General features: G+C 42.9%; 2 protein-coding genes across 2 annotated transcripts in view; one reads left to right on the forward strand and one right to left on the reverse strand.

Annotated features, from left to right (window-relative positions):
- Nucleotides 1-399: 399 nt before the first annotated feature.
- Nucleotides 400-8,589, reverse strand: mrpl47 (mitochondrial ribosomal protein L47). The gene is made up of 7 exons (XM_056276429.1): nt 8,455-8,589; nt 6,943-7,091; nt 6,778-6,838; nt 5,642-5,738; nt 5,120-5,250; nt 2,215-2,310; nt 400-641 (listed from the first exon to the last, which is right to left on the reverse strand). The coding sequence occupies exons 1-7, from the start codon at nt 8,586-8,588 to the stop codon at nt 533-535; spliced, it is 777 nt and encodes a 258-aa protein (XP_056132404.1). The 5' UTR covers nt 8,589; the 3' UTR covers nt 400-532.
- A 1,502-nt stretch (nt 8,590-10,091) lies between these two features.
- Nucleotides 10,092-27,896, forward strand: part of dmap1 (DNA methyltransferase 1 associated protein 1) — a 30,882-nt gene continuing 13,077 nt past the window's right edge. The window contains exons 1-5 of the mRNA XM_056276417.1: nt 10,092-10,491; nt 20,932-21,023; nt 21,269-21,464; nt 22,564-22,722; nt 26,117-26,284. Coding sequence (XP_056132392.1) covers nt 10,396-10,491; nt 20,932-21,023; nt 21,269-21,464; nt 22,564-22,722; nt 26,117-26,284 — 711 coding nt within the window. The 5' untranslated portion in view covers nt 10,092-10,395. The remainder of the gene's footprint in view (nt 10,492-20,931; nt 21,024-21,268; nt 21,465-22,563; nt 22,723-26,116; nt 26,285-27,896) is intronic.

The following is a 27,896-nucleotide window of genomic DNA, read 5'->3' on the forward strand; positions in this document are numbered from 1 at the left end:
TGCATCCATAATACCCAAGGATTTGGGGTTATTCCCAAAATTGGAATTAACTAGTCAGAAAACAAAGTCTATCAAACCAAACAAGTCATGAATGGACACGATAAACTACAAACTCAGTTTCCTTGTCTGAACTAATCTGATATGGTTTGTCATGTAAGGCTGACTTTTTTTAAACAAGAAAAAAGGTGCTGGTAACAGACACTCGGTCTTTACAGTGGAATCTTCAACAGATTTCACGTGCGTCTCCACTTTTTACTTACCCGGCTGACACTAAATTGACCACAATTAAGAATAACAAGTAATGCATTCGTCAGTGTACTTTTAATATGTCACAATACAGAAGGTATAACAAATATCACTTAGCAGTCGTTTATGAAGGAGAAAGAAATGACTGATCAAATACCATCACATCTGAGACATTTTGGCAGAACAAAAAAAAAAAAGGATTGTGAATGGACAGACGCAGGCCCATGCGCAGTAACCCACCATAAACCTTTTATTTGCAAAAGGATGGAACTTGTATCGCTTTGCGTCACGCGGCGACCTTCATCTCTGGAAACTTCTCTTTGAGTTTGGCCAGTGTCCTCTTCTCCAGGTTGGCCTTCCTGGCTTTTGCACGGAGGTACTTCTCTATACGGAGCCTGGAAGACCAAAAGTGACTTCAGGACGATTGAAAGGGGCTTCTCTCTCAGGACATTAGCTAAACAACTCAGTGGTGGCTGGTGCTCAAAAAAAATTTTTTTGTTGGGGGGGGGGGGCACAATTTACCTTGGTGCAGCACACCTGACAGCTGCTTTAATGTCCACACAGTCACAGAGTTATTAAGAAGGACAACGTAGCCTATAGATTTTATCAGGGTTCGTAGACGGTGGACGATTGACAGTCGAGACGAAGCGTCGTAGTGGATGTGAACATGATTGACAGCCATGAGAATTGTCCAATCACATTAGCTCTAAAACATTAAAACAATACCAATTCACTGCCAATAAAAGTTGGAGTGCCCATGGAAAATCTGAAGAAACCATTTAGACAGCAGCCTCAGGTCACCTGCTCGCCACAAGTTTGAGAGCTTACATAAAGTATAATTTGGCCGGCGCCCCCACCCAGGAAGTATATGTATTCAGACAGAAATCAACCAAATACTGGAACCAATATTTAATGGCTGCTGACAGGCGCTCACAGACTGAAAACACTTTTATTTCATGATTATCTGCATTATACAACTAAATTATATTTCACATGTTTAAGTAGATTTTCATCTCTTGATGTTTGAAGGGGGTGGCGCCCCAACGCCCTGTACTGGCCAGCCGCCACTGAAACAACTTAAAGAGACACTTTTATGCTGTTTCTGACCATTTTTAACACGGGTGGTTTGAATTACAACCGAAAGGCAGGCGTGGTTTTATGATTTCATAGCTATTGGCTACTGAAATTCAGGGTGGTCGCTTGAGTGTGGCTGGGTGGGCTAAACACTGGGGTTAAACCGCTTGCCGTAGAAAAACGAGAAATTCACTGGTGACAGCCCTTCATGCTGTTGTCATTTTACCAAAAAAAAAAAAAAGGGGGCGAGCGACGAGACCACCGACATCAGCTTTGAAGTTGAGGATGTGGAAGACGATTCCTCTTTCTCAGTGGAAGTTGACTACTTGCCTCAGGGACGCGGGGGGGTGGGGGGTGGTGCATCTCTGCTTTTATAGCGTCCCGCTACGGACACGCCCTCTATGCTAATGGTAATTCGTGACGTGGCAAGTTACCACATTTTCGCCAACTGTAACTCAGTTACTCGGCCACCGATATCTCTCGCCTGGCCTTAAATATGATTTTAGGGCTACCATTTGTCTCATCGATCACATCCACACTCCTTACATCGATTAATAACAGAAGAAGTCGGATTTTGATGCAAGTATCTCTTTAAGGTCAATTGACAGCTGGTTAAATTATATACTGGGGAATTTGTCCTGATGAGATTCAACATAAAGATAGAAAAACATCAAAAGTATTCATTTAACTAAGATTGAGATATCTGACAGTTTGACTGGTAACGCTGGGAAATAACCACGTGTCTATAGGTATGAATAACGGCCAACTCTTAACCTTTCTTTTGAGAAGGACCAAGCAAACTTTAGTAATGGTTACCGCGCTGTGTAAATGTCTTTGACAATTGAAATAGGAAAAAAAAAGTTGCACCCGAGTGTTTTTTTTTTTTCTCCTTACCTCACGTGTGGTTCGACAAATTTTGGTGTGTAGTAGACCCTCCGCTTGTAATGCTTATTCATGTACCACGGGATGACGTGCTCCTTGAACCGTTGCCTGGCACAAAGAAAGACAAGATCCACATCAGTCAAACCATCGACTAGACTTTCCTTCACTTCATTCTCCTGAGATCTCCATTCTGGACGAACAGCTTTTTGTGAGATGAGCAAGACTTAAATCTCAAATTCTGCTATGAACTGGAATTTCCTACAGCTTTAATTTGTATTGCGGCTGTACTGAAAACTGTGGAATTACATTAACTTTGGCCTAATCTGAACCCATTATCCACAACAAACATTTTAGTTGGAGACTAACTTGATGACACTGACTTAATGACAAAAAAGAAAATGTTTTTATAGTTTAAGTCAATGCAAACAATGAAATGACCATTCCAACACATCACTAATATAAATTTCAATGTTGACCTGCCATGTTGATTTCATTTGGTCATTAGTAGGCCATGACTGAAGAAGGAAAAGCAGAACAATTCATTGATGAACAATAAGGAAAGGATTCATTATCTCAATATGAGAAATTATTGCTTATATCTTCTTCTTCTTTCGGCTTGTTCCCTGTTTCCTAGGGGTGGCCACAACGGATTTGATAGTTTCCATTGGTACCCTGTGAGGACACAGCACCATGATTTGGGAGAATTTTACGTCGGATGCCCTTCCTGACACAACCACTAACCCTATGGACGGGGGCACAGGTAAAGCGCTGGATGCCATCCCAGTATTCATGGACTTGTGCCTATGCCTGTCACTATAAGAAATTATTGCTTATTATACTGCACCAAATATTTGACGGGTCCTGAAAAGTTTCTCCACAGGCAGGTCGCCATATGAAAAAGTGGGAACCACTGATTTTTGATTTTGAGATAAAGTGGCTTGCAGAAGTCTTCATACCCCTTGTACTTTTCCACATTTTGTCACGTTTCGACCACAAACATAAATATATTTTATTGGAATTTTATGTGAAAGACCAATACAAAGTGGCACACAATTGTGAAGTACAAAGAAAATTATACATGATTTTAAAAACATTTTACAAATAAAAAACTGAAAAGTGCAGTGTGCAAAAGTATTCAGCCCCCCTGAGTCAATACTTTGTGGAACCGCCTTTTGCTGCAACTACAGCTGCAAGTCTTTTGGGGTATGTCTCTACCAGCTTTGCACATCTAGAGACTGAAATTTTTGCCCATTCTTCTTTTCAAAATAGCTCAAGCTCAGTCAGATTAGATGGAGAGTGTTTGTGAACGGCAGTTTTCAGATGTTGCCACAGATTCTCAATTGGATTTGGGTCTGGACTTTGACTGGGCCATTCTAACACATGAATATGTTTTGTTTTAAACCATTCCATTGTAGCCCTGCCTTTATGTTTAGGGTCGTTGTCCTGCTGGAAGGTGAACCTCCGCCCCAGTCTCAAGTCTTTTGCAGACTCCAACAGGTTTTCTTCCAAGATTGCCCTATATTTGGCTCCATCCATCTTCCCATCTTCCCTGTCCCTGCTGAAGAGAAGCACCCCCAGAGCATCATGCTGCCACCACCATGTTTGACAGTGGGGAGGGTGTGTTCAGAGTGATGTGCAGTGTTAGTTTTCCACCACACATAGCGTTTTGCATTTAGGCCAAAAAGTTCAATTTTGGTCTCATCTGACCAGAGCACCTTCTTCCACATGTTTGCTGTGTCCCCCACATGGCTTCTGGCAAACTGCAAACGGGACTTCTTATGATTTTCTTTTAACAATGGCTTTCTTCTTGCCACTCTTCCATAAAGGCCAGATTTGTGCAGTGCACGACCAATACTTGTGCTGTGGACAGATTCCCCCACCTGAGCTGTGGATCTCTGCAGTTCGTCCAGTCACAATGGGCCTCTTGGCTGCATCTCTGATCAGTGCTCTCCTTGTTCGGCCTGTAAGTTTAGGTGGACGGCCGTGTCTTGGTAGGTTTGCAGTTGTGCCATACTCTTTCGATTTCCGGATGATGGATTGAACAGTGCTCCGTGAGATGTTCAAAGCTTGGGAAATCTTTTTATAGCCTAACCCTGCTTTAAACTTCTCCACAACGTTATCCCTGACCTGTCTGGTGTGTTCCTTGGACTTCATGATGCTGTTTGCTCCCCACTATTCTCTTAACAAACCTCTGAGGCCGTCACAGAACAGCTGTATTTGTACTGAGATTAGATTACACACAAGTTGACTCTATTTAGTCATTAGGTCAACATTCGATCATTCAGCAATCATCTGGCAACTTCTGAAGGCAATTGGTTGCACTCAGAAAAGGGGGCTGAATACTTTTGCACACTGCACTTTTCATTTTTCTATTTAAAAAAAAAATTAAAATCATGTGTAATTTTCTTTGTACTTCACAGTTGTGTGCCACTTTGTGTTGGTCTTTCACATAAAATTCCAATAAAATATATTTATGTTTGTGGTCGTAACATGACAAAATGTGGAAAAGTTCAAGGGGTATGAATACTTTTGCAAGCCACTGTACTTTAGTAATCCCCATGGGGAAATTCTGCTCTGCATTTAACCCCGCCATGCAGCGGTGCCCTGGGACCAACTCCAGTTTGTCTCGCCATGACTCGGTCAGGGGCATAGATAGGAGTACTAACCCTAACATGCATGTCTTTTTGATGGTGGGGGAAACCGGAGCACCCGGAGAAAACCCACCACAGACATGGGGAGAACATGCAATCTGGGATGACCCCAAAAAGTTGGACAACCCTGGGTTTGAACTCAGGACCTTCTTGCATGAGGCAACAGCGCTAACCACTGGGCCACCGCGCCGCCCATTTACAAATTAAAAGTTCTGTATTTTTCAGTGTTCATGACATGCAGCATACATGACAGTCAGCCTCCTTACCAGAAGACTTTTCCAAACACATTCCTCCTCCAGTCTCCTGGTGTGCCTTTCTCGTGGCCAGTCTGCAGGAGACGCAGGGCTGTCTCTCTCTCATTGACCACCATCTCCAGCCTTTTCATGGATCTCTCCACCTGGCAAGCACCGCAGCAGAAGAATGGTTTAACTCTGCCAATCTCTTTTTCGCGATGACCAACAGTATGTAAACTTCATAGGCCTTTCAAGGATAAACTTGTGAGAAAGAAATGGGAGCAAAAGGTTTGTGAAAAAACATTTTGGCTTTTGCTTTATATGCAAGCAATCTGTGGAGAACAATCATCTGCAACAAATACTTTTAATCCAAAATGTGGACTTTATTAATATGGCTGACCCTCTGTGGGTATCTGCCCATTACAGTTTGTGTTGTGAGGATTGTAGGAGACCAAGAAGGAATCCATGACAGTCTGAACACGATCCCTCTTTTTAGTTAGTCATCTGTAACAGGCCCGACTGGTTACAGAAATTGTTAGTCAACACTTGACCCACCTTTTTTACTCTCTCTGGACTGGGCATCTGAAGCCTCTGTCTTTTTGACTCCTGCTCAATGGTTAGCAGCATGTTCTTTTCTTTCAAGAGCACGTACCTGAAGTGGGATAAGAGAGATAGTCAACTGGCACTTTCACACACTCGGCCTTTAACGTTAATCAAATGTAATTTTGCTGTCATTTGTGAATAGGGGGGCTGGTACCAACATGACAGTAAGTCAGTTACAGCAACTTACGAGACTCAAGACCTGGTAGCATTTCTGCAAGTTTGATACGAGCAAGTGTGTGAATAAAGGTTTAACGTTACCGCCAGGAATACACAGAACACCAGGACGCTCTGACGCATGATGCTCTTTTGTCAACGCGCATGGACCAATTAACAAATGTCTAAGGAGGTGACTAGATTATTCCGAGCCATCTACAGTGTTCAAAACATGGAGGAGATTCTACTGTTCATCCTTACAATGCTTCATTTCATGCTTCGTCACAAGTGGTTAGTTAAAAATAGGCAAGAATTGCATATTGGACATAATTAAATCTTTATGACATATCTTCTTAAAGTCTTAAATGTAATTTCTGGGAAACAGCAACAGAGGACTTAGGCGGTATTGGGTGAATAATGTGTCAAATAAATCCAACCATTTTGTATATACTGTATTGTAGATATACTGGTACACTCTGTCATGGTCCATCTACCTCAGGCATGTATGTTAGTAACCTGCTAACATCTATTTCAGCATCTCTGATATATTCTCTGTTCCACTGCACTTTATCACCTCTTATTTCACCTGTATATGTCAATCCTTCTGTATATATCTGAAGATTGTTGTGTTGTAGTGTTATTCTATGGTAAGTACACTGAGAAAGCCATGAAACCAGAGTCAAATTCCATGTATGTGCAAACCTACATGGCCAATAAACATGATTCTGAATAGTCACAATGCATTAAAATAATGTTGAGGTGTTGCCTGTGTGAACAACAGAAGCTTTTGCCCTTGCTATAAAAATACTTGCAATTTACCCAGTTAATGTGAAGGAACGTATGTGTGGAAGTGTCTATTCAGTCACTATACATGTTCAGATGAAGGGAGGCTGTAAATACACTGTAAAATGGCAAAAACACATCTCTTTGCTCACCAGAGTTTGTGCAAATCTTCATTGCTTTTTGCTCTCAGCTTGGTTGCGGTCCACGGCGCACCTGCATTCATTACAGTGAAACAGTTTCATTCGGGAAAGGTTCTCAGATCACAACAACAAATATGAAATGATTGTCAATACAAAGTTTGGTACAATTTTTATCACCTGATTTCACTGTGGACTCTCCCCAGTTTTCAGGAAGGTCGAAAAATTCATCCAGACCCGGCCTACTGACGGTGGTGTGGAGAAACTGACATTGACTCGGTGTGCTGAGGTGACTGTGCCAAGACGGGACAGCCAGAGGAGAACTTTGCCTGGCGGATACATTATAAAGTCAGGTCACATTATAACAACACCATCACTTTAAAAAGTCCATGCTGGTGTTTTTGCATGCTCTAGCCCATTTACTACAAAATGCTTATACTTTAAATTATTACTGAACATTCTCACAGCATACAGTTTTTTTCCCTTCCTTCCAGGCACTCATTGTTTTCCATTCATTTCAGTGCGGTATGAAAATCAAATTGCAGAGACTGGAAACTTTATTGAGAGAGATAATCCATTACCCCATGACAATAACACAACTATGACAGAAAATAAAGTTGACTAAATGTTCAACGTGATGGCTTTCCTGGCTCACAACTTTCAAGTGTCTGCAAGTTGATTTTCATACCGCATGATATCATATCATGTGGTATCATGATAATGATAAGGAATTTTATATGATATCCACAATATTAGACAGCCACTTTATTTTGTCATTGTACAGTTGTTCAGTTACAATGAAATTTGTTCTCTGCATTTAACCCATCCTATTGCATAGGAGCAGTGGGCAGCTGCAGTGCCCGGGGGCCAACTTCAGTTCTTCTTTCCATTGCCTTGTTCAGGGGCACAGACAGGAGTATTAACCCTAACGTATGCGTGTCTTTTGATGGTGGCAGGAAACCGGAGCACCCGGTGGAAATCCACGCAGACACGGGGAGAACACGCAAACTCCACACAGGAAGGACCTGGGGACGGCCTGGGGTTCGAACCCACGACCTTCTTGCTGTGAGGCAACCGTGCTAACCACTGGGCCACCGTCACACCCCGTACCGAGATATGTGCTTACATATGCAAACACAACATGTTTAAGAATCCAACTGAGGTTCATCACATTGTACCGTCTGATACTGTTAATTATAATAAAACAAAAAAGCAGTTTTCAAACAATGCTCTCCAATATTTCAGACCTCGTTTATGTTGTGGTTTATTTTCTGGTGTATTTGAGATGATAGATTCTTGTTATCATTAACTTAGACAAAAAAATGTATAGAATAATATGACAATGTCCCAATTCCATCTTGATACAGCGCCACTAAATGATGATAAACGACCATGATGAATTATTGCCCAGCGCCGACTGAAACAAATAAAACTAATGGCTGTGTGGAAGGTGGAAGGCAGGAAAAACGCATTCAAAATATCTGGAAAAACTGCGGTATGCTTTGGAAAACGGTCTAGAATACTGTAACGTATGCATCGGCTGTGAAGAGGAGAAGACATGTAGAGGTCCTTCACATTTAATGAAATGAGCAGCAGGACGAGTGTCACTCGTAGTAGACTCTGTCTACTGTCCATCCATCCATTATCGCCACACTTGATAATTGCTGTATTTCGTGTGCTGCACTAACTTACCTTAGAGAATACGAGGGGCATTTGGTCAAGCTGACAGCCTTGTATTGAGCAGGTTTTAATCCAGCAGAAACCCTCAAAACGTTTTGAAATTGCCTGCAAAGCGTCAAGATACCTCCTAATGAGGTCGCCGCCATATTGGACGTAACTCCTCCCACAACTCCCAGAATGCCCCTCTGTCTTCTTCGCTGCGTTTTTTTTTTTGGCCGATTGCAAACCGGTGAGAAAAGCACACACCGTTACCTACTGTCCCAGATCTTGCTCCCCTTTATTATTTATTTTAGTTGATGAATTGTTGGCTATTTTTATTAAAAAAAAATTGTCCAGACATTGAGCCTTTAAATGTGCTAGGCAATCATCTGTTCATAACTCAGCTGGCAGATGATACTACCATCTTCCTCAAGAGGTCAGAACAGATCCCTCTGGTAATCAAGACGATAGATGAGTTTCTAAAGCATCTGGACTACACTTAGATTTAAAAAAATAAAATAATTGGGAACTAATTGCTATACATGACCATCCACTAATAGATTTGTATGATATTCCAGTAAAAAATGAAGTAAAATACTTGGGAGTGGTTATAACAAAAGATTGTAAAACTAGAGAAGAACTAAATATTGAGACTGTTATATTAAAAAAAGAAAAATAAAGAATAAATCTACACTCAATTCTTGGTTACAGGGGGGTTTATCAATCTTCGGGTGAATTTGATTACTGAAATTAAAACATGGTCTACAATTATGTACCCAGCTTTTTCATTAGCCATTCCTGACAATTTAATTAAGTAATGGTGAACATGATAAAAGGCATGTTGCCCTATGATGTGTTAGTACCACAGTTGCCTTCACTTTTAAAGACATTATAATCAGAATTAGAACCAGATACCTCACTCTCCCTATTTCACCAAAAGCGAAAGAAACTCATTTTAAAATGATAAATGATATTTGTCCTTGTAATGAGTTCCTCAGACAAAGATTTAACATTGATAAAAAAAAGATTGTTTGTTTTGTGACTCTGTTATCGAAACTTGAGAACATTTGTTCTTTACACGTAATTATATGCGCCACGTGGTTGTTTTAAATGTGTTATATGAATAAACTTGACTTGACTTGACTTATACTAGAGCCTTTTGGGAATTATTTCAAAATTAGATATCTAAAAAGGACTTTCATTTGTCCAAATTAGAATATAAGGATATTAAATTTGAAGTTATAATGCAGGATAGAAATATGGAAATGTACTACAATACCCTGATTATTATGGCTCAACAATTTATCCATAGACCTAGATTTATTAAAGCCAGGGCACTATTCTTAGTCTTCATGAATGAGTTAATACATTTTAAGAAAGCACTGAAATGTATAAAAACCAAACAAGCTTTGAATATTTACAAAAACATACATATATTGATTTCTGATTAGACCTCTATCTTTTTATTTTATTATTATTGTTATTTATTATTTTTCCTCCTTTAGTTATGTTTTGAAAAAACATACTTCGCATCAGTAGGTGGCGGTAATGTACTTTAAAGCTGAACGTTAACTGCCATTGAAGCAAACAGACGGGGGGGGGGGGGGAAGAAGAGGAAGTAATAGTAGAAGAAGAAGTAGTAGTAGTAGAAGAAGAAGACGGACGGACGGAAAAATAGAAAAAGATGCTAAACGATATCAGTTTGCTCTGTTATTCATGGTTTTAATCTTCACATGCAGGGGAAAGATAACTTCTAAAATTACTTAAAATACTAAAACAAAGTTCAACAATAATTAACTATTCGTTGGGCCCGTGAACGTTAGCTATTAACCTGGGAATTACAGCCGTCCAGGACTCCGCGGACAGAGTTAGCGATCGGAGAGGTGTCCCTGAACCGGGATTTGGGTTCATTTTACGTTTATATTTACACGAGGTGGACTCACACACACACACACACAGGTCAGTATTACAGTCATGGCTACTGGCGCCGATGTGAGGGACATACTGGAGTTGGCCGGAGGAGACAATGATGCTCCCATCAGCAAGAAAGACTTCATCAATTCAGATAAGGTAATCTATATTGTGGCCCATTCCTCCCGGTTAAAATTGTTAATCTGAGAGAACAGGCAGTTTGAAGTAAATGTAATATGCTAATAAATTAGATAAAACACACTAAGAAGCTACACTTATGATTATTATTCGTGAGTTTTGATATGAATTATGCTAATATACTAATACCATTACATATTAAAACATTATACAATATACAGTACTACTTTGACCAATAATAGTATACTAATGCAAACATAATTACAATTTACACATATTCTTAATTATACTAATTATTATTATACTTTTATACGATATTGTTAAATTAAAACTAATTTAATAATACTGTGTATGTATGTATATATATATATATATATATATATATATATATATATATATACACACACACCTATAAGGAGTTTTTATTTTATTTTCCAGTTCTGAAAATTAAGTGACCAGGAGTAAAATTGGCAGTAAATCTTGATATCGGTTGACATGAACTTATCCAAAGTCCACCAGATACTCTGCTTATGATAAGCACTGATGGCCATTGCCATTAACAGGAGTGCACATAACTTTTTTGGTCTGGTTCTCAAGGGAGTACCTGGAGATGTTGCTTGGTACTCAGTCTTTACATGGCATGGTTATCCTACAAGCTGGCGTCATCACTACCCTCCTGACTGCTCTCCTCACTGTCTTCCTCTCTTTCAAACATGCCAGATGAAGATGTAGGCCCGCTTCTTTCTCTCTGGTTGAGTCTGCGATTAGGTGTTTGCATCCATAAGTAAACAGCTGGCTTCGGGTCAGAAGTCTCTGTTGTCATCTTAGACAAGTGGATGTGCATCAGGGATGAGAGGCGAGAGTCTGACAGTCGGGATCTGTATTTGCTTTTTATTATATTGAGTTGTGAAAATCCCCTCTCACATGCACCACTGCTCAAGGGTAGTGTAAGGGACAACAGAAGGACTTTATGAATGTTGCAGTAACTACCTGGATTACTTATTTTCACTGTGTTGACCAAGTCATACACAGATGAGGCTGCCAAACGTTTTCCTGCTTGCTTTAAACGCATTCATTCTCTTACAGTGGAGTCTGTCAACAAACAAGCTGGCCTCATATTTCTGGAGGATGTTAGTAAGTGTTGTGTTGCCAAAACTGTGGAGGTCTTGCATTTCTTGAGGCCAAGTTGAAGGATCAAAAATTAAAAATTGATCACAGGACTTAAGGGATTCATATCTGCTTTTAAACTCGTGAATTAGACCTCTAAATACATCAGCCTTGTCCCTGTCAGCATCAGCATTTGAAAGTCTTTTTCCTGTACTTGCCTTCACTGTCGAGCAATAGTGTCGGCTGTCCAGCAGTTACCGTGAGCTCATCTTTGCAATCACCAATAGTCAATTTATCTTGCTGGAACCTGAGGGAGGTGAACTGTAAAATGTTTCCAGTGTCAAGCATGTTGGTTAGGAAACACTGAAAATGCTCTGTGCAGATATGTTTTAGGTCACTGTGATCAATTGTAGCCACTTGAATATGAATGGCAGGTAATAGCCGCCATATTTTCAACAGTCTGTTGCCTCTATGCGGACCATCTGATGTTAGGAAACTTGCCTGGTTTCACAAAGGCAATGCCATTCTCATCACATATCTGCTTTAGTTGTTGTGTTCTTTTTGTGCCCCCTCTCTGTAAATAAAAGCTCAGCAACTTGACAACAGAGCGATTAAATGTCTCACAGTATGGTACCATGCAATCAGCTGACTTTGTGCAGTTCTTGAGGGTGTGGGCAGTACACAGAATATGCACAAGGGAATCCTCGATCGCCACCACCTGACGCAATTTGGGAACGACCTCATTGTAAACTCCAATGTTGACTGCTGCTCCGACTGTACACACCGAGACCAACTTCGTCTTCCACTGATCCCCTAAACCACAAGTATGGAAGAGCTGCTCCAGTCAGTTCACTATGTCCTGTGCCGCTCGGTTCACACACAAGTTAATTAATCCAAGGAAATCTGAAGTAAACTCTCCATAGCTAGACACAGACACAATGTACACAATTTCCTCCTCCACTTGTGTTATGTCTTCTGATCCATCAAAGAGTATGCCCCAAAATTCAGCTGCCTTCAATTTTTCACTCAATTCTAAACTGATTGTCTGTGCGATGTTCTGCATGATGCGGGTCCTCCCCTTCTCGTGAATGATATGCATTCCTGGCATTGGGTCCCCCCGTTCTGGTGAATGATAATGCACTCCCGGCATTAACTCCAAGCCTCTTGAAAAGCGCAATATCCTCATATGAACGAATCGGGCGTGCATGTTTCGCTTTGTGAAAGGCCACCAGAAAAATATTACAGTGTTTGACGCTGTTCTTCGTTCAGTTTGTCCTGCCATGTGTCAAGAGGGCGAGTGGATTTCTGATCCTGGCTGCCCCTGTTATCAATAGTTTGCACTATGTTCATGTGCACTTTACTCTTCTTGTGCTTTTCAAAAGCTGGATCACTGACATTTTTTTGTGGCGGACACATCCAGTACCGTCCATGCACTGTCTTTGTCCACGTCTGCATTTGTTTTGTCTTTGTTTGATGGCTGGAAGAGCTTGATCTGTGTCCTGTGGGCCCAGGGACCACGGCCCTGCTTGGAGCTGCGACCGAGGAGGTAATGCCAAGGGTGGTCTGACAGGATGTGGAAGCGGGGCAGGCTAAGCTAACTGCCAGCCCATGCAGACCGACACCAAGGGCAGTCTGGCGGCGGCCTCGCCTGGTGGTGACTGGTGTTTTTGGTGTCGTTATGTGGAGTGCGGGGAAGTGTATCGAGGGTGTCTGGTTGGGAGAGCTGGCGTTGGATCAGCTGGGGGAGCCTAGTCTGCTGTGTGCTGTGGGCCCAAGGACCAGAGCCCTAGTGTGGAGCTGCACCTGAGGTGGAAGCACTGAGGGCAGTCTGACAGGAAGCGGAAGCCGGGCAGGGTAAGCTAACTGCTAGCCCATGCAGACCGGCAGTTCCGACAGTCATCCTGGCTGGCGTTCGTTCCCTTGGACAGTGATTTTTATTTTTATCTTTTTAGTTTGGATATATGCGTTAGTTTAGATGTATGTGTTAGTTTGGATATTTGTGTTCTTAAGGTTCTTGTAGTTTTTGGATATGTGTTTTTGTCTTTGTGTTGCACTGCTGTGGGCTGGGGGAAACAATATTTCAATATGGTGTTCCTGATTCCTATTTGTTGGAGCTCAAGGTTTGACAGTTAACCTTGCTAACTCAAAAAAAAACCTGTATCCACTTAATCAAATCAAGAACAAAGGATAAAACTTGCACGATTAACAACGGATTATTAAAGTCGACACATTTGTCATAACGACTTTCTTACCAGTGATATATGGAGAAAATCCTGTTGTTTCAGTAAGTAATTATGTCCCAAAAATGTTGGTACGCAAAAGTGCCCCTTTTCATATTATCTGCTGCATGTTATTTATTTGACTATGCATGCGCACCAGTTATGTGCACCTCTGGCCATTAAGAATTGATGAACTGCCTCTTTCGGAAAACATCATTTGAAAAGACTACCTCAAGTAAAAACTGTAACAAGTTATGTCTTTATGCATCCTCAACAATCCAGGTAAGGAAACCTCAGATAGTTGAATCAGTTCATCTGGACACAATATTTATTGAGAGAAAATGAAAAAAAAAAATTAAAAAAAAAAAAATTAAAAGAAATAAAAAATCACTCACCTAACTGACTTCTTCAGTCTCAACTGACTGCAGGTATCCCCAACCTTATAAACAGCACAGTGGCATAACAACTGAAAACAATGATCGGTTTCATATGCGAATTATTGTGACTATTAACTAGAGTTACAGTGGCCATGTGTACTATTCACAGAGGATTGGGGAATAGTTGCAGTCACAGCATTGTAAAATGGCGACATCCACTGGAGCACAAACTAGGAGTCGTCAGGACGCTGCACTACTGAGCTGACAATGTCCCCACTGACAGCATCCGGGGAAGGGGAGAAATCCTACGTTAAACAGGCCCTGGTTAAGTGTGGTTATCCTAACTGGGCGTTTGTCAAAGCCAGGAAGACGCCCAAACAGTGCACCAGCCAATCGAAGAGAGGAGAAGGACGACAGCTGCCTAAGTGTAAACCAGTGGTGATTCTGTATGTGGCGGGAGTGTCAGAACAGTTGAGAATGCATATTTTCCAAATACCGTATCTCAGTTGCTTTCAAAACCCAAAACATGCTGTGCCAGAAATTGGTCCACTCCAAGGATTGGGTCCCCCAGCAGAAACAGTAATATAGTGTATACTGTTAAGTGCCGGGAGGATTGCTGTGACTGTACATCGGGGAAACCAAACAGACGTTGGCAAAGAGGATGGCATGACACAGAAGTGCTAATGTGTCAGGCCAGGACTCCACAGTCCACACCATATACACGCCGGTGGCCACTCTTCCAAGGATGAGGATGTGCACATCCTTGATAGGGAGGAACACTAGTTCAGCCCAATGGTGAACTAAATGAACAATTCAGTTTAAAAATAATACTGAAATAATTAGTCTCAAAATACACCATTGTTTTTGACAGAGGGCGCACACAATTGACATGGTCTATCATACCCTCCCCCCCTTTGATCTGCCAGCGAGCGCAGCATTACAGCGGTAGTGAAAACATAGGATAGCTAGCTACACCAATCTACAGGCCAGTGGCCACTCTTTCAAGGATGAGGATGTGGACATTCTTTTTTTCTTTTTATATATATATATTTTTTTTATTGGTGAAAAACAAGCAAACAACAAACAATACTGGGAATACAGTTCACCATTTTTCATATTTCCTTTTCCCACCCACCCTTCCACCCCACCCAACCCCTACATCTCAACAAAAGCACACAATACAAAGAAAAAAATATATATTTATACGTATATAAAAGGGGAAGACATTGATTACCATTGTCTCCCCCCTAATAGCTAACATCACAAACAACCACAACAACAGCAATAATAATAATAAATGAGTGAATTAAATAAGCAAAGACAAAGTATGAAATACTTGTACATACATAAAACATACATAACCAAAAACAAAACAAAAAAAACAAGAAAAACAAAAAAAGGTATGGACAGTTGGTAATACACCAAATCAACATGACAATCTGCCCCGAAACGCCACCTGCACCCCGCGAGGCCACAGTCCAAGGTGTATGCGCCCACACATTGTTATATTTGCACGCATACCCATCAAAATAAACACATGCCCAATGTACCTATGTATACATTATATGTATATGCATGTAAATGCATATCGCAGAACAGTACACCGTTGTCTAAACCAAATCACGCATCCACTGTAAACACATGTACTGTAAACACATATCAACAGATATAGCAATAAAACGGGAACAGAGTAGCACAAAAATGCCAGAAAACAATAACCTAGTATATGAGTGCACGTCCACATCTACATGCCCATACACACATATGCACATGCAACTACAGTGCATCCGGAAAGTATTCACACCCCTTCACTTTCCCCACATTTTGTTATGTTACAGCCTTATTCCAAAATGGATTAAATTCCTTTGTGGGTGGCGTGGTTGTCCGAAGAGACTCCGTTTTTCGTGTACTTGGTTTGAGGAAGCCGACATCGTGGCAGTGGTGGAAAAATCCAGTCGTCGTGTCCGGGATTAATGTTTAGTCCACATGTCCATATTCCAATGGCAGAGGTCCATGATCCAAAATCAAACGTTAGCGTTATAACGAGGTGCACGGTAGCCGAATCGGCCGCCCACCGCGACACGTGGGATTATTTCATTGTGTATATAACTGATGCCTGGCCCGGAGCGCACAGGAAAGCCTCGGCAGTATTTCAGGAGCCGTGTTACGTTGCCGGCTCGTTTACTCAGATCAGTGTCGGTCGTAGAACATTTCAGCCTCTTCTGCGGCGTGAAGGTTGTGCGCCACCCCCTGGTTTGTTGGTGTAAGTGCAGCTGGGTCGCGGGGTGCGAACGTAATCTCCTAGTTTGGACTTGATCGTGAGGGAATGTGGCGCTCTTCTCGGCCAGCTCGCCGCTCACGTCTGGAGAAATAAAGCGGCCCAACGTCCCTCGTCACCTTCGGGGAGTCCAACTACTCCGACGGTGTTCCGACGAGAGCTATCTTTCGAGGTCTTCCGTCTCGTGTTGAAGGTGAAGGTTTTTCGGTTTGGCGTTGTTTCCGCTGCGTTTCCACGCTGGTTAGTTAGCTTGTCGCTATGGTCGGAGAGGGCGGTATCCATTGTACTCATACGAGAGCCGCCCAGGTCTTCCGCCTTGAGTCGAGCCGCATTTAAGGTCGCTCGAATAGCAGACGGCGAGGCTCGTATTTCGGCAGAAATCGCTGCTCTGTTCTTCAGTTCAACCATCAGGTCGGCGATGGTCGGAGCGGAGTTAGCTACTTCTGCGGTAGCCATTGTTAGCTTAGGCTCTGGGGTAATGTAGGGCCCGTGGTCGTAGTTTTTCCTCTCTGGGCGCTGCTTATTTTATTGTTAAACTTTATGTCGTGGCCCGTTCCTGCAACACTGAATAAATTCGAGATTTACTGTTGATGCGAATAGTAAGGACTCACGAAATCGGTCGCCATGCCGGTAGCCCCATGTGCACATCCTTGTTAGGGAGGAACCCTGGTCGAACAGGGAGACAAAGAGGCCACTATGTGACGTGGGATCAACGGGGCCGTGCCTATAGTCCCCGGGTCCTATAGTCCCCGGGTCCTATAGTCCCCGGGTCCTATAGTCCCCGGGTCCTATAGTCCCCGGGTCCTATAGTCCCCGGGTCCTATAGTCCCCGGGTCCTATCCCTTTCGAAAAAAGGGTCCCATATTCCCTGTTTTCCCCTAAAAAGGTCCTATATTCCCCTCTGTTTCCAGGGGAACATAGGACCTTTTTCCAAATAAAGGGTCCTATATTCCCCGCTATTGCCAATCGAGGAACAAACCGGGGAACTTAGAACCCTTTTTGCAAATTATTTCCTTAACGGGTCCAAAATAATAAAAACTGGGGTCATGGCTGAGTTGTAGGCTACGACAATCTATTCCTCCGCTGATTAAATTAGGCCGTATTACCATTGTTGGCTGTTGTATATCGCAGGCCAACTTGAGTGCGTATCCAAATTGGGCCTAGAGGAGGCTGTAATTTGCTTTATTCTTATTTCTTACCAATATTTACTGCAGTAGGCCTAGTTAGTTGGCTCTCCGGCTCAGCACGGACAGTCGGCAATCAACGCAAGTTTGTCTTGCAGTAGGCCCGCCTACCAGTATAACCTATAGCCATTTCCACCTCCGCTCAGAGTTCAATTTGCACAGCACTGGACACTTCAGCCACTATCTTGTTACTTTGCAGTTCGTTTTCCATATTAAATCACTTGGCAGACTTTCTTTCAAAAAGACTTTAATGATGAACTTTTTAGGCAGGGAACTTAGACCAGGACTTGGGAATTTAGGACCAGCACAAAGTATCCATCAACGGGGGCTGCCTACCTTACACAATAGGCTAATTGCCTAATAATAATAATAATATGTGCTTCTCAAAAAACTAAAGGCTTGTGGAGGTGCTAAACCAAAAACATGAATCAAAGACGAACATCAAAGGATGTAAGGTAACACTCACCAAATGGTAAAAAAATAACAGAGGCAGTCCTCTATTTCACCATTTTATTGTTTGGCATCAGTCATTAAGGTTTCTGAAGAAGACCACCCGGCCAAGTTAATGACTGATGCCAAACAATGAAATGGTAAAATAGAGAATTGTGTCTCTTTTTTTTCATTTGATGAGTGCTACCTTACATCCTTTGATGTTCTTCTTTAATAATAATAATAATAGTAATAATAATAATAAATAATAATAATAATAACAGCCTAATAATAATAATGATAATAATAATAATAGCCTAATTATAAAAGAGGCCTGATAACAAATAACAATTACAGGCATAATACTATCAATAGTAACACTGATAATAGGCTGTTAATAACAAAATGCTTCTAGTAAAAGCTTGGCTGAAAAAGGGTTGGTCTATGGTAGAAGCCCCCCAGAAAAGGCATGGTCTAAAACAAAAATCTCCAAGGCCTAGCTAGCCTAACGTTAAGGCTTTTTTCTTCTTCAAAAAAGCAAAATGAGTAGTCCTAGTCCATTAGGCTACTCAACAAAGAGGGGCTAAAACCCTGGATTTGACGTTGCCGACGCTGCAGGACCCTTTGCGCATTATATATCCTTCTGATTGGGACTGTTGGCTCCCTCGCAACTTCTGCAATCACCCCCTGTTGGAATTCTGCACGGTGCACCATTTCTCCGTCAGGGGGATGCACGTGTTCCCCAACATCGTGCACAATAATGTTAGCATCCACGTCCTCCACCTCAAATCTATTTGTGATCAGTGGCACTCTACAGTTCCACCTCCAGCACCTCCATCTAATGGTGTCTTGATTGGTGCGGTGCTTCTGATATCTGAAGTTCTCATGTACCAACACTTTGCCCCCTCGATCACCATCCATAACTATCGCCATTGTTTGTCTTCTTGTAGGCTAGTAAGCACATGACAGTGAGTCCACGAGTTATCGCCGATAACAACCGATTGTTGCAAATTGTTGCAAGTTGGCGGGCGGTTTAGACATCGGTGAATTTTGATCATGTGGTTTAGAACGCTAGGAAACTTGCGTGCAGATGACCACACATCCACGACAAGTTTTAAATATTTCCAAACTCGAAATCATGTGTGCATTTGGCTATTTATAAATTATTTTTCGAGCAATATGTGTTTTGTGATTCAGCTTTAGCATTGTTGATTAGCCTTTCATTCATATTTTGTCAAAAAGGCGTATTCATTAGCCTAGGCCTATGTCCCATTATTCTGTAGCATACAGCATCTTAGAATCTTAAGAGACCAGGCAGATATTGTTATTATTTTATTGTTATTACCATGCTATATTAGCCTACTTTATAATTATAAATATTTCAATTATCAAATTTTTAGCATTTCTAATATAAGGCTATATTGTTATTATTATTATCATCATCATCATCATCATTATTATTATTAGGCTATTATCATCATTATTATTATTATTATCATGTTATTATTATTATTATCATTACAATTATGATGCTTAAAGGGCCTTACTGAGCAGATGGTTTCTATCTAATATCTGTCAGATGCTTTTCCCAATAAGCTGGTGTGGTTATGATGGGAACGACGGCTTTCTAGGGAACATAGAAGAAGTGGGTCGGAATTGGCCTATTGTCGGTATCAGCCAGCTTACGCAGGAGTCTATCCCTGGTACAATGCGCTAGACCTCTGGGAGATGGACTGCTGAGGACGGAACACAACACCTATCCTCAGCTCCCAGCACTTCTCGCACAATGTGCTACTCATACGCTGAGTTGGCGGCACCCGGGATCGAACTCACGACCTTGCGATCCATAGGCGAGAGCTCTACCGACTGAGCTATGCCCGGGTACAGTTGCCCAAGGAGCATAGGCTTACAATATTACATTCCGACACAGACGAGCCAGCTCACCTACTCGGCGAGGCGCATTTTCCTCGATAAGTGACACATTTCACGCATAAATATCAGAGCACTACCGGGGTGGGTTATGCGCCCAAATATAGGCTATAGCCTAATAAGTTGAAATTGGTTTAGTGTCGAAAGTTTCCACATACTTTAGCCAACCTGGACTTTGTGAATTCGTTTTTGTGATATAAAAATAGAAATCGTATGATTCATTGTCTTCTTAATAATCTGCCCTAAATAATGCATTATTGAAAATGCACTTTTTGCGCCAAACAGCGTCAAACCTGCTGACCGGGGAACATAGGACCTTTCTTTATAAATAGGGTCCTATGTTCCCCGGGTGCCCTAGGGGAACATAGGACCCTTTTTATAAAGAAAGGTCCCATGTTCCCCTGCACATACAAAACGGGGAACATAGGACCCTTTTGGGGAAAAGTGGGGAATATAGGGCCCTCTGTATACAAAAAGGTCCGATATTCCCCGGTCTCATACAAAGCGGGGAACATAGGACCCGGGGACTATAGGACCCGGGGACTATAGGGAGGACCCCGGATCAACCATCCCTGAACGAGGGGGAGCCTACAGTACATCTGCCGCCATCTTAGCAACTATTCCCAATCCTCTGTGAATAGGACACATGGCCAATGTAACGCGAGTTAATGGTCATGGTAATTTGCATATGAAACCGATCGTTGGTTTGGGTCGTTACGCTACTGTATTGTTTATAAGGGTGGTGATACCTGCAGTCAGTTGGGACTGAAGTGGTCACTTAGATGAGTGATGAAACGTTTCTCTCAATAAACATTTTGTCCAGATGAACTGATTCAACGTCCCGTGATGTAACAAGTTATATATAGCCCTTACAAGTTTTCAGGTATTAACAATTATGTTGGAAACATCATTGAGTGTTTAATCATCACCTCTCACAGAAAAAGGCCAAGAAAGCAACTGAAACGTTGACCTTCAAGAGACCAGAGGGGATGCATCGGGAGGTCTATGCTCTGCTCTACTCAGATAAGAAGTATGAATTTTTGTCACTTAAAAAGTTTGTGTTAAGATTTATGGTATTGATGTTCTGGTCCATTTGTGTTTCCCACCTGACCTAGTCTAATGTTATATGATGATGTAATGGGGGTAAAGGTGAAAAGAGGAATAATTACTATGTTTAGCCAGCGAAAGAGAAATACAGTTCATGCAAAATGGTAGATGTTCCTAACTCTTGTCTTACTGCCTTAGCAAGCCCATCATCTTCCTGTGTGTCCTCAGGGATGCCCCCCCCCTCCTGCCCAGCGATACGACGCAGGGCTACAGGACGGTCAAGGCCAAGCTGGGCTGTAAGAGGGTGCGCCCGTGGAAGTGGATGCCTTTCACCAACCCTGCACGCAGGGACGGGGCCATATTCCACCACTGGAGGCGTATGGCAGAGGAGGGCAAGGACTACCCTTTTGCACGCTTCAATAAGGTAAAAAGGAATAATGTATTTTCCTCTCCAGGTGCACCAATAAATCCTGTCTCCCAATGCTTTTTCTTTTTATGGCCTGCAAGCCCTCATCCAATTTGAATTCCTAACTCAAACATTCAAGACTGAGTTTTCCAAACGCTTAGTTAAGCTAATATATGTTCGTTAACGTATTAGTTCAAGCCTTCACTGATTGAGTGTTTCCCAAACCATTTGTTGTTAACATAGCACGTTATTTCTTTTCTTAATGAAGAATTTGAGGTATGATGTGTTGCTGATTTGCCATTGAATCCCAAACATACCTTAGTTTGTGGTGATCCTATGAATGACAGTTACAAATTTCATTTTGAACTCCATCTCTGCTTTAACGCTGCCTGCAAACATGGCTATTATTAACAAGTACTAATTGTTGATGTATACGTCATTGATATATTTTTTGTATTATGCAAACTAATGGATTATATTGATTATAAAAAAACTATTAATGTATCAATCACTGTCAATATTTAAAACACATACACAATTGGGAAAATAAGAATTTGTGTATATTAGACTTTTGATATCATCCAATAATAGACATAAAATGGACACCAGGTCAAACGGAATTGTCTGTAGCAAACTGACAGATGAAAAAGCGAAAAGAAAACATAATCACTACGTTTTATAGTCGGCCAATTCCTACTAGACCACTGGCCTTGATTAGGTTAAATTGTCTATGAAAGCATTACATCTTGTGGCAGTGACTGTTTGTAGTGAATGGTACTGCAGCCATATCGTCAACAACAAAGCAATACGTGTCCAGCGGATAGTCAGGGGCTCTTGTTAAGTAAGTTGATCGTTGTTCTCTATGAAAGGCCATTATTGGGTAAACTCCCCTGCTTGATTTATGAGAAAAATGCAAGTAGGAATCAACCAGGATTCCCCCCCCCCCCCCCCCCCGTGTAGAGTGCTCTGTAGTCAGTGGTGCAGCACATGCAAGCAATTCAAGAGAGAAAACTGGCACAGCCACTCATTTAGTCTGAAATCTCCACCTTTTCTGTTGTACCCTATTATATGTTGTTCCATGGTTTAATTCTCTCTGTTCCCCCCTCTTGTGATGTAGGCTGTGCAGGTACCAGTGTACTCGGAGCAGGAATATCAGATGTACCTCCATGACGATGGCTGGACCAAAGCAGAGACCGACCACTTGTTTGACCTGTGCAAGCGCTTCGACCTGCGCTTCATCGTCGTGCACGACCGCTATGACCATCAGCAATACAGAGTAATTGAGAGAGCACACACACACACACACACACAGACGCACACACACACCATCATCATCATCATCATCATTGGTCACTCAAAGCGAATATGACTGTCTTCTCAGTTGGGTTGTCTACTTGTGGGTCTTCAGATGGCTGTAGAGGCCGATCTGCGATCTACATACTTTGGTGCAGTGTGAACAGAGGAAAGTGGTGGTTGAGCCTTTTTCGCTCTCTCTTTGCAGTGCTGTCGCTTTTTCTCTGCAGCACAGTTGAGTTCCATTTCATGACTTGCAGCTCCTTCCTGCTCGGATTTCTTCCAGGAGTACCTATCCAGTGCAATGTGTTCCCAGTTGCTCAATGTGATGTTGAATTTCTTCAGACTGGTCTTGATATTGTCCTAGAAACATTTGTTTTGCCCGCTGGGAGTACGCTGACCTTCCTTTAGCTGGGAGTACAGGATCTGTTTGGGGAGACGTGTGTTAGACATGCGGATGACATGGCCTGTCCGTCGGAGTTAGTGCTGCGTTATTGTGATGGTGATGCTAGTCATGTTGGCTTCTTCCAGAACGCTGATGTTGGTGTATCTATCCTCCCAGGTGATCCTCAGGATCTTTTGTAAGGATCTTTGGTGGTATTGTTATAGGGCTCTCAGGTGCCTGCTGTAGGTGGTTTATGACTGCTGCATTCAGTAGGGTGGTGAGAACGACAGCTCTGTAGACCAGGAGTTTTGTTTGGGCGTTTAGGTCTCAGTCTCAAAGACTTTTCCTGAGTCTGATGTAAGCACCACTGGCGCAACTCAGGCGATGGTTGACCTCAGAGTCGATGTCAGCTTTTGAGGAGAGAAGGCTGTTGAGGTAGAGGAAGTGATCAACATTTTAAAGAATTTTGTTGTCCACTTTTATGGTGGGCAGGGTAGATGGCTGGTTGGGTGGAGGTTGATACAGGACCTGGGTCTTCTTGATGTTTAATGCTAGACCCAGGGTTCTGTTTGCCTTGGCAAAGGCATTCAGAATGTCCTGGAGGTCTTCTGTGGAGTGGGTTGTGATGGCGTTGTCGACTGCATAAGTGCCATTATGGTGGTGTTGCAGATTGCTCTTGACCTTGAACCTATTAAGGCTGAAGAGCCTGCTGTCAGTTCTGTATAGGATTGGGATCCCCCGTGACAGCTCTTCACCAATGAGGTGGAATATGGCAGCAATAAAGATGGCTAACTGTGGGTGCGATGATACATCCCTGTTTGACCTCTGTTTCCACAGTGAAGGGCTCTGACTCAGAGCTGCTGTTGCTGAGCACTGTGACTGACATGCCGTCATGTAGAAGCCTCAATATTCTGATGTATTTGTCAGGGCAGCCATATCTTGATAGTATACTCCACAGAGCCTGGCAGTCTACTGAGTCAAAGGCCTTTATCAAGTCTATGAAAGCCATGTATAAAGGCTGCCTTTGTTCATGGCATTTTTCCTGGAGTTGGCATGCTGTAAATATTATGTTAGCTGTACCTCTGGATGAGTGGAAGCTACACTGAGATTCTGGGAATACTTCCTCAGCCAGTGGTAGCAGTCGGTTTTCTAGGATGCGAGCGAGGACTTTGCCTGTTGTTGACAGTGAGATGCCCCTGTAGTTTCCACATTCTGCCTTGTCCCCTTTCTTTTATTTTCTAAAATTTCCCGTTTTTCTACCCCACTCTTCTGAGCCATCCGGTCACTGCTCCACCCCCTCTGCCGAGCTGGGGAGGGCTGCAGACTACCATGTGCCTCCTCCGATACATGTGGAGTCACCAGCCGGTTCTTTTTCACCTGACAGTGAGGAGTTTCACTGGGGGGATATAGCATGTGGGAAGATCACGTTATTCCCCCAGTTACCCTTCCCCCCCCGAACAGGTGCCCCGGCCTACCAGAGGAGGCGCTAGTGCAGTGACCAGGACACATACCCACATCTGGCTTCCCACCCACAGACACGGCCAATTGTGTCTGTAGGGACGCCTGACCAAGCCAGAGGTAACACGAGGATTCAAACCGGCGATCCCCATGTTGGTACGCAACGGAATATACCACCATGCCACCTGGACTCCCTTGTCCCCTTTCTTGAATATGGCCACTATTAGAGCATCCTGAGCTCTGAGGGAAGTTCTTCTTTTTCCCAGACCATGAGGAGGAGGGTGTGGATGTGGTACAGGAGCTCTGGTCTACCTTCCTTTAAGATTTCAGCAGGGATCCCATCTGGACCAGCGACCTTGTTGTTCTTAAGGCTCCTGATGGCATCGTGAACTTCTGTCATGGTGTCATGTCTTTCTTTGATGGGACTATGGGGAATATGGCTGGCAATGTCTGGTTCAGCTGTGCTGTTGCGGTTGAGGAGTTCCTGGATGTGCTCCTTCCATCGGGCATTAATGGACTCGTCCTTCAGCCGCTCCTGCCTGTCCTTTGAGTGCAGGGGGTCTAAGCCGCAGTTGCTTGGACCATAGATGAACTCAGTAGCGCTCAAAAAGCCTCTGGTGTCACCCAAGTCTTCCAGTCACTGGATTTCCAGAGCTTTTTCTGTCCACCAAGAGCTCTTAAGCTTCCTCACCCTCACCCATTTCTGGACATCCGCTTTGGCTTTGGAGTGAGCCACTATTAGCCTTCAGGCCACATGATTTTACCAGGCACGAAAGGCCCTTCTTTTCTTGGAGATGAACTGTTCTATCTCTGTGTCTTCCGGGGAGGGCTGCAGACTACCACATGTCTGTCTCCTCTGATACATGTGGAGTCGCCGGCCACTTCTTTCCACCTGACAGTGAGGAGTGTCACTAGAAAGGACGTAGCGCATGGGAGGATCACGCTATTGCCCCCAGTTCCCCCTTCCCCCCGAACATGCACCCCAACCGACCAGAGGAGGCGCTAGGGCAGCGACCAGGACACATAAACACATCCGGCTTCCCACCCGCGGATACAGCCAATTGTGTCTGTAGGGACGCCCGACCAAGCCGGAGGTAACACGGGGATTTGATCTGGCAATCCCCATGTTGGTAGGCAACGGAATAGACCGCCACGCTACCCGGACGCCCTGGGGACCCATTTCTGCTGCAGGCCTCATCCGCCTTCCTAGCCATTGTGATGCTTCCCTAAAGTCAGCCATCATCCTCCACCTGTTCCACCATTGAGGTCTTGGTTGGATTACTCTTTGTCAGGGACCTCCCCCTTGACCTTAACGCCCTGGGTGACCCTACCAGGAGCATAGCTCCAGACGGCATTGTTCTTGGGATCTCAGGACCACGCAAGTTTCTCCATCACAACAAGGTGACAATCCACAGAGATCACACACACACACACACACACACACACACACACACACACTGAGGACGTATTAAAAATGGAATGACAGGATTTTGTCTCATTGTTTGTCTGACCATGCATCCATTTGTTCTTTCAGAAACGCTCTGTGGAGGACCTAAAAGAACGGTACTATAGTATCTGCGGTAAGCTGACCAAGGTCCGTGCAGCAACAGGAACTGAGCCCAAGGTCTACGTATTTGACGCTGGCCATGAGAGGCGCAGAAAAGAACAGCTAGATAAACTCTTTAACCGCACACCTGAACAGGTGAGTCATATGATATACAACAGTGGAGGCTCATTTTGATGGCTGGTTCTTCTGGTGGTATATGGTATAAGAGGAACACTGCTGGGTATCAACTCCAGACTATCAGTACTGTTACTTTGTAAAATACAAAACGAAAGCCCATATTGTTGCTCAATCAATAATCAGGTCAATAACGGAACTGTGTCAACAATATGGAGGGCCAATGTCCCCTTCTAGAAGTGAAATATCTGATTTCAGCTGTAGCGGGGCCTTTCCTCTCTTGGCGGGGACAGGAACGCCCACTGATCACCTCCTTCTTTCTAGGAATGGCTATTTGCCATCAACCGAAGCATTGACGCCACCTATTGCTGACATATTAATGCATCATTAGATTCTTTATGTGCCGCATGTTTATTCATGAAAAAATTACTACAAATCACATCTTTGGAATTAAATGCAAAGATTGTATTTAAGTCCATATTTTTAAAGCCTTTCCGTTTTTGTTTCTCCTGTAATGTTTGTCTTTGTCATCAATTATGTTAGCATTTCAACATTTCCATGAATGAGGACATTATTGAGGACATCTGCTCAGATCAACCACTTTAGCACTACTGCATTTCATTTTGTTAAGTTTAGGTATAAGGTTAGAAATGGTTAAGTTTAGGTATTAGATTAGAAATGGTTAAGTTTAGGTATTAGATATGGTTATATTTATATATTAGATTGGAGAGGGTTAAAGGTAGAACAAGTAGGATTTTCCTAAAAATCAAAGTATAGACTCATATAAAAATAATCCCTTTCAGTCATGACTTATGACCCACTAGACGCGTGTGGCGGTGTCTATATCTGTAGAGACCCTGTTCTCTGCATGTATTATCGTATTTTTCTTATATTGCGGTGTACGGAACATTTCTGGGCATTAACCTTTGGGCAGCGGGACTCAATAAATCGTAGCAACCAGGTGCCAGATCAAGATCATAAGCACGCATCCAAGGGGAAGCTACGACAGTGGCGGACACAGTGCCGAAAAGATGCAAATATAGCGAGGCGAAACACCAAGTGGAGAAATCTCGTTCCGAAACGAGAGTGAATCTGGGTTTGGCTTTCAACTGCTGGTGAGCACTGAAGGAGAGAATGTGAATGAATTGCGATGCGGAGGTGGTCTGTACACTGGGATGTGTTCTGGCAACTGCAGTCAGGGGGCGTGTGCTTCTGGTGTTGTTGAGCCGGGGAGGAGGGGCCAACAAACCTGACAAAATCCTACTAGTTCTACCTTTAAGTTTAGCTATTGGGTTAGATACAGTCTGACCCTCTCACAGTTTGGTTGGTAAGTAGAGATGCACCCATTGCAATTTTCTTGGCTGATTCGGATTTTCTTAAAACTCTGACCTGCCAATTCTGATTTTGGCCAATTCCGACTTTTTCTGAGCACTATAATTGACAGTATACACAAAAAAATTTGTAACTATTCTTTAATGGAAATTTCAATTGTGTGGTAACGTCTACCTCTAAAAAGGACCACTCGGCATCTTCATGCTCCAAGGTCAACTTTATATAAGTCGGGCAAAGACAGTACTTATAGACAGAGGCTTACGCTGACTATCTTGTAGGGGTGACAGAGCTTACGACACAC

The sequence above is a fragment of the Lampris incognitus genome, chromosome 3, assembly GCF_029633865.1.
Source record: "Lampris incognitus isolate fLamInc1 chromosome 3, fLamInc1.hap2, whole genome shotgun sequence".
Taxonomy (NCBI): domain Eukaryota; kingdom Metazoa; phylum Chordata; class Actinopteri; order Lampriformes; family Lampridae; genus Lampris; species Lampris incognitus.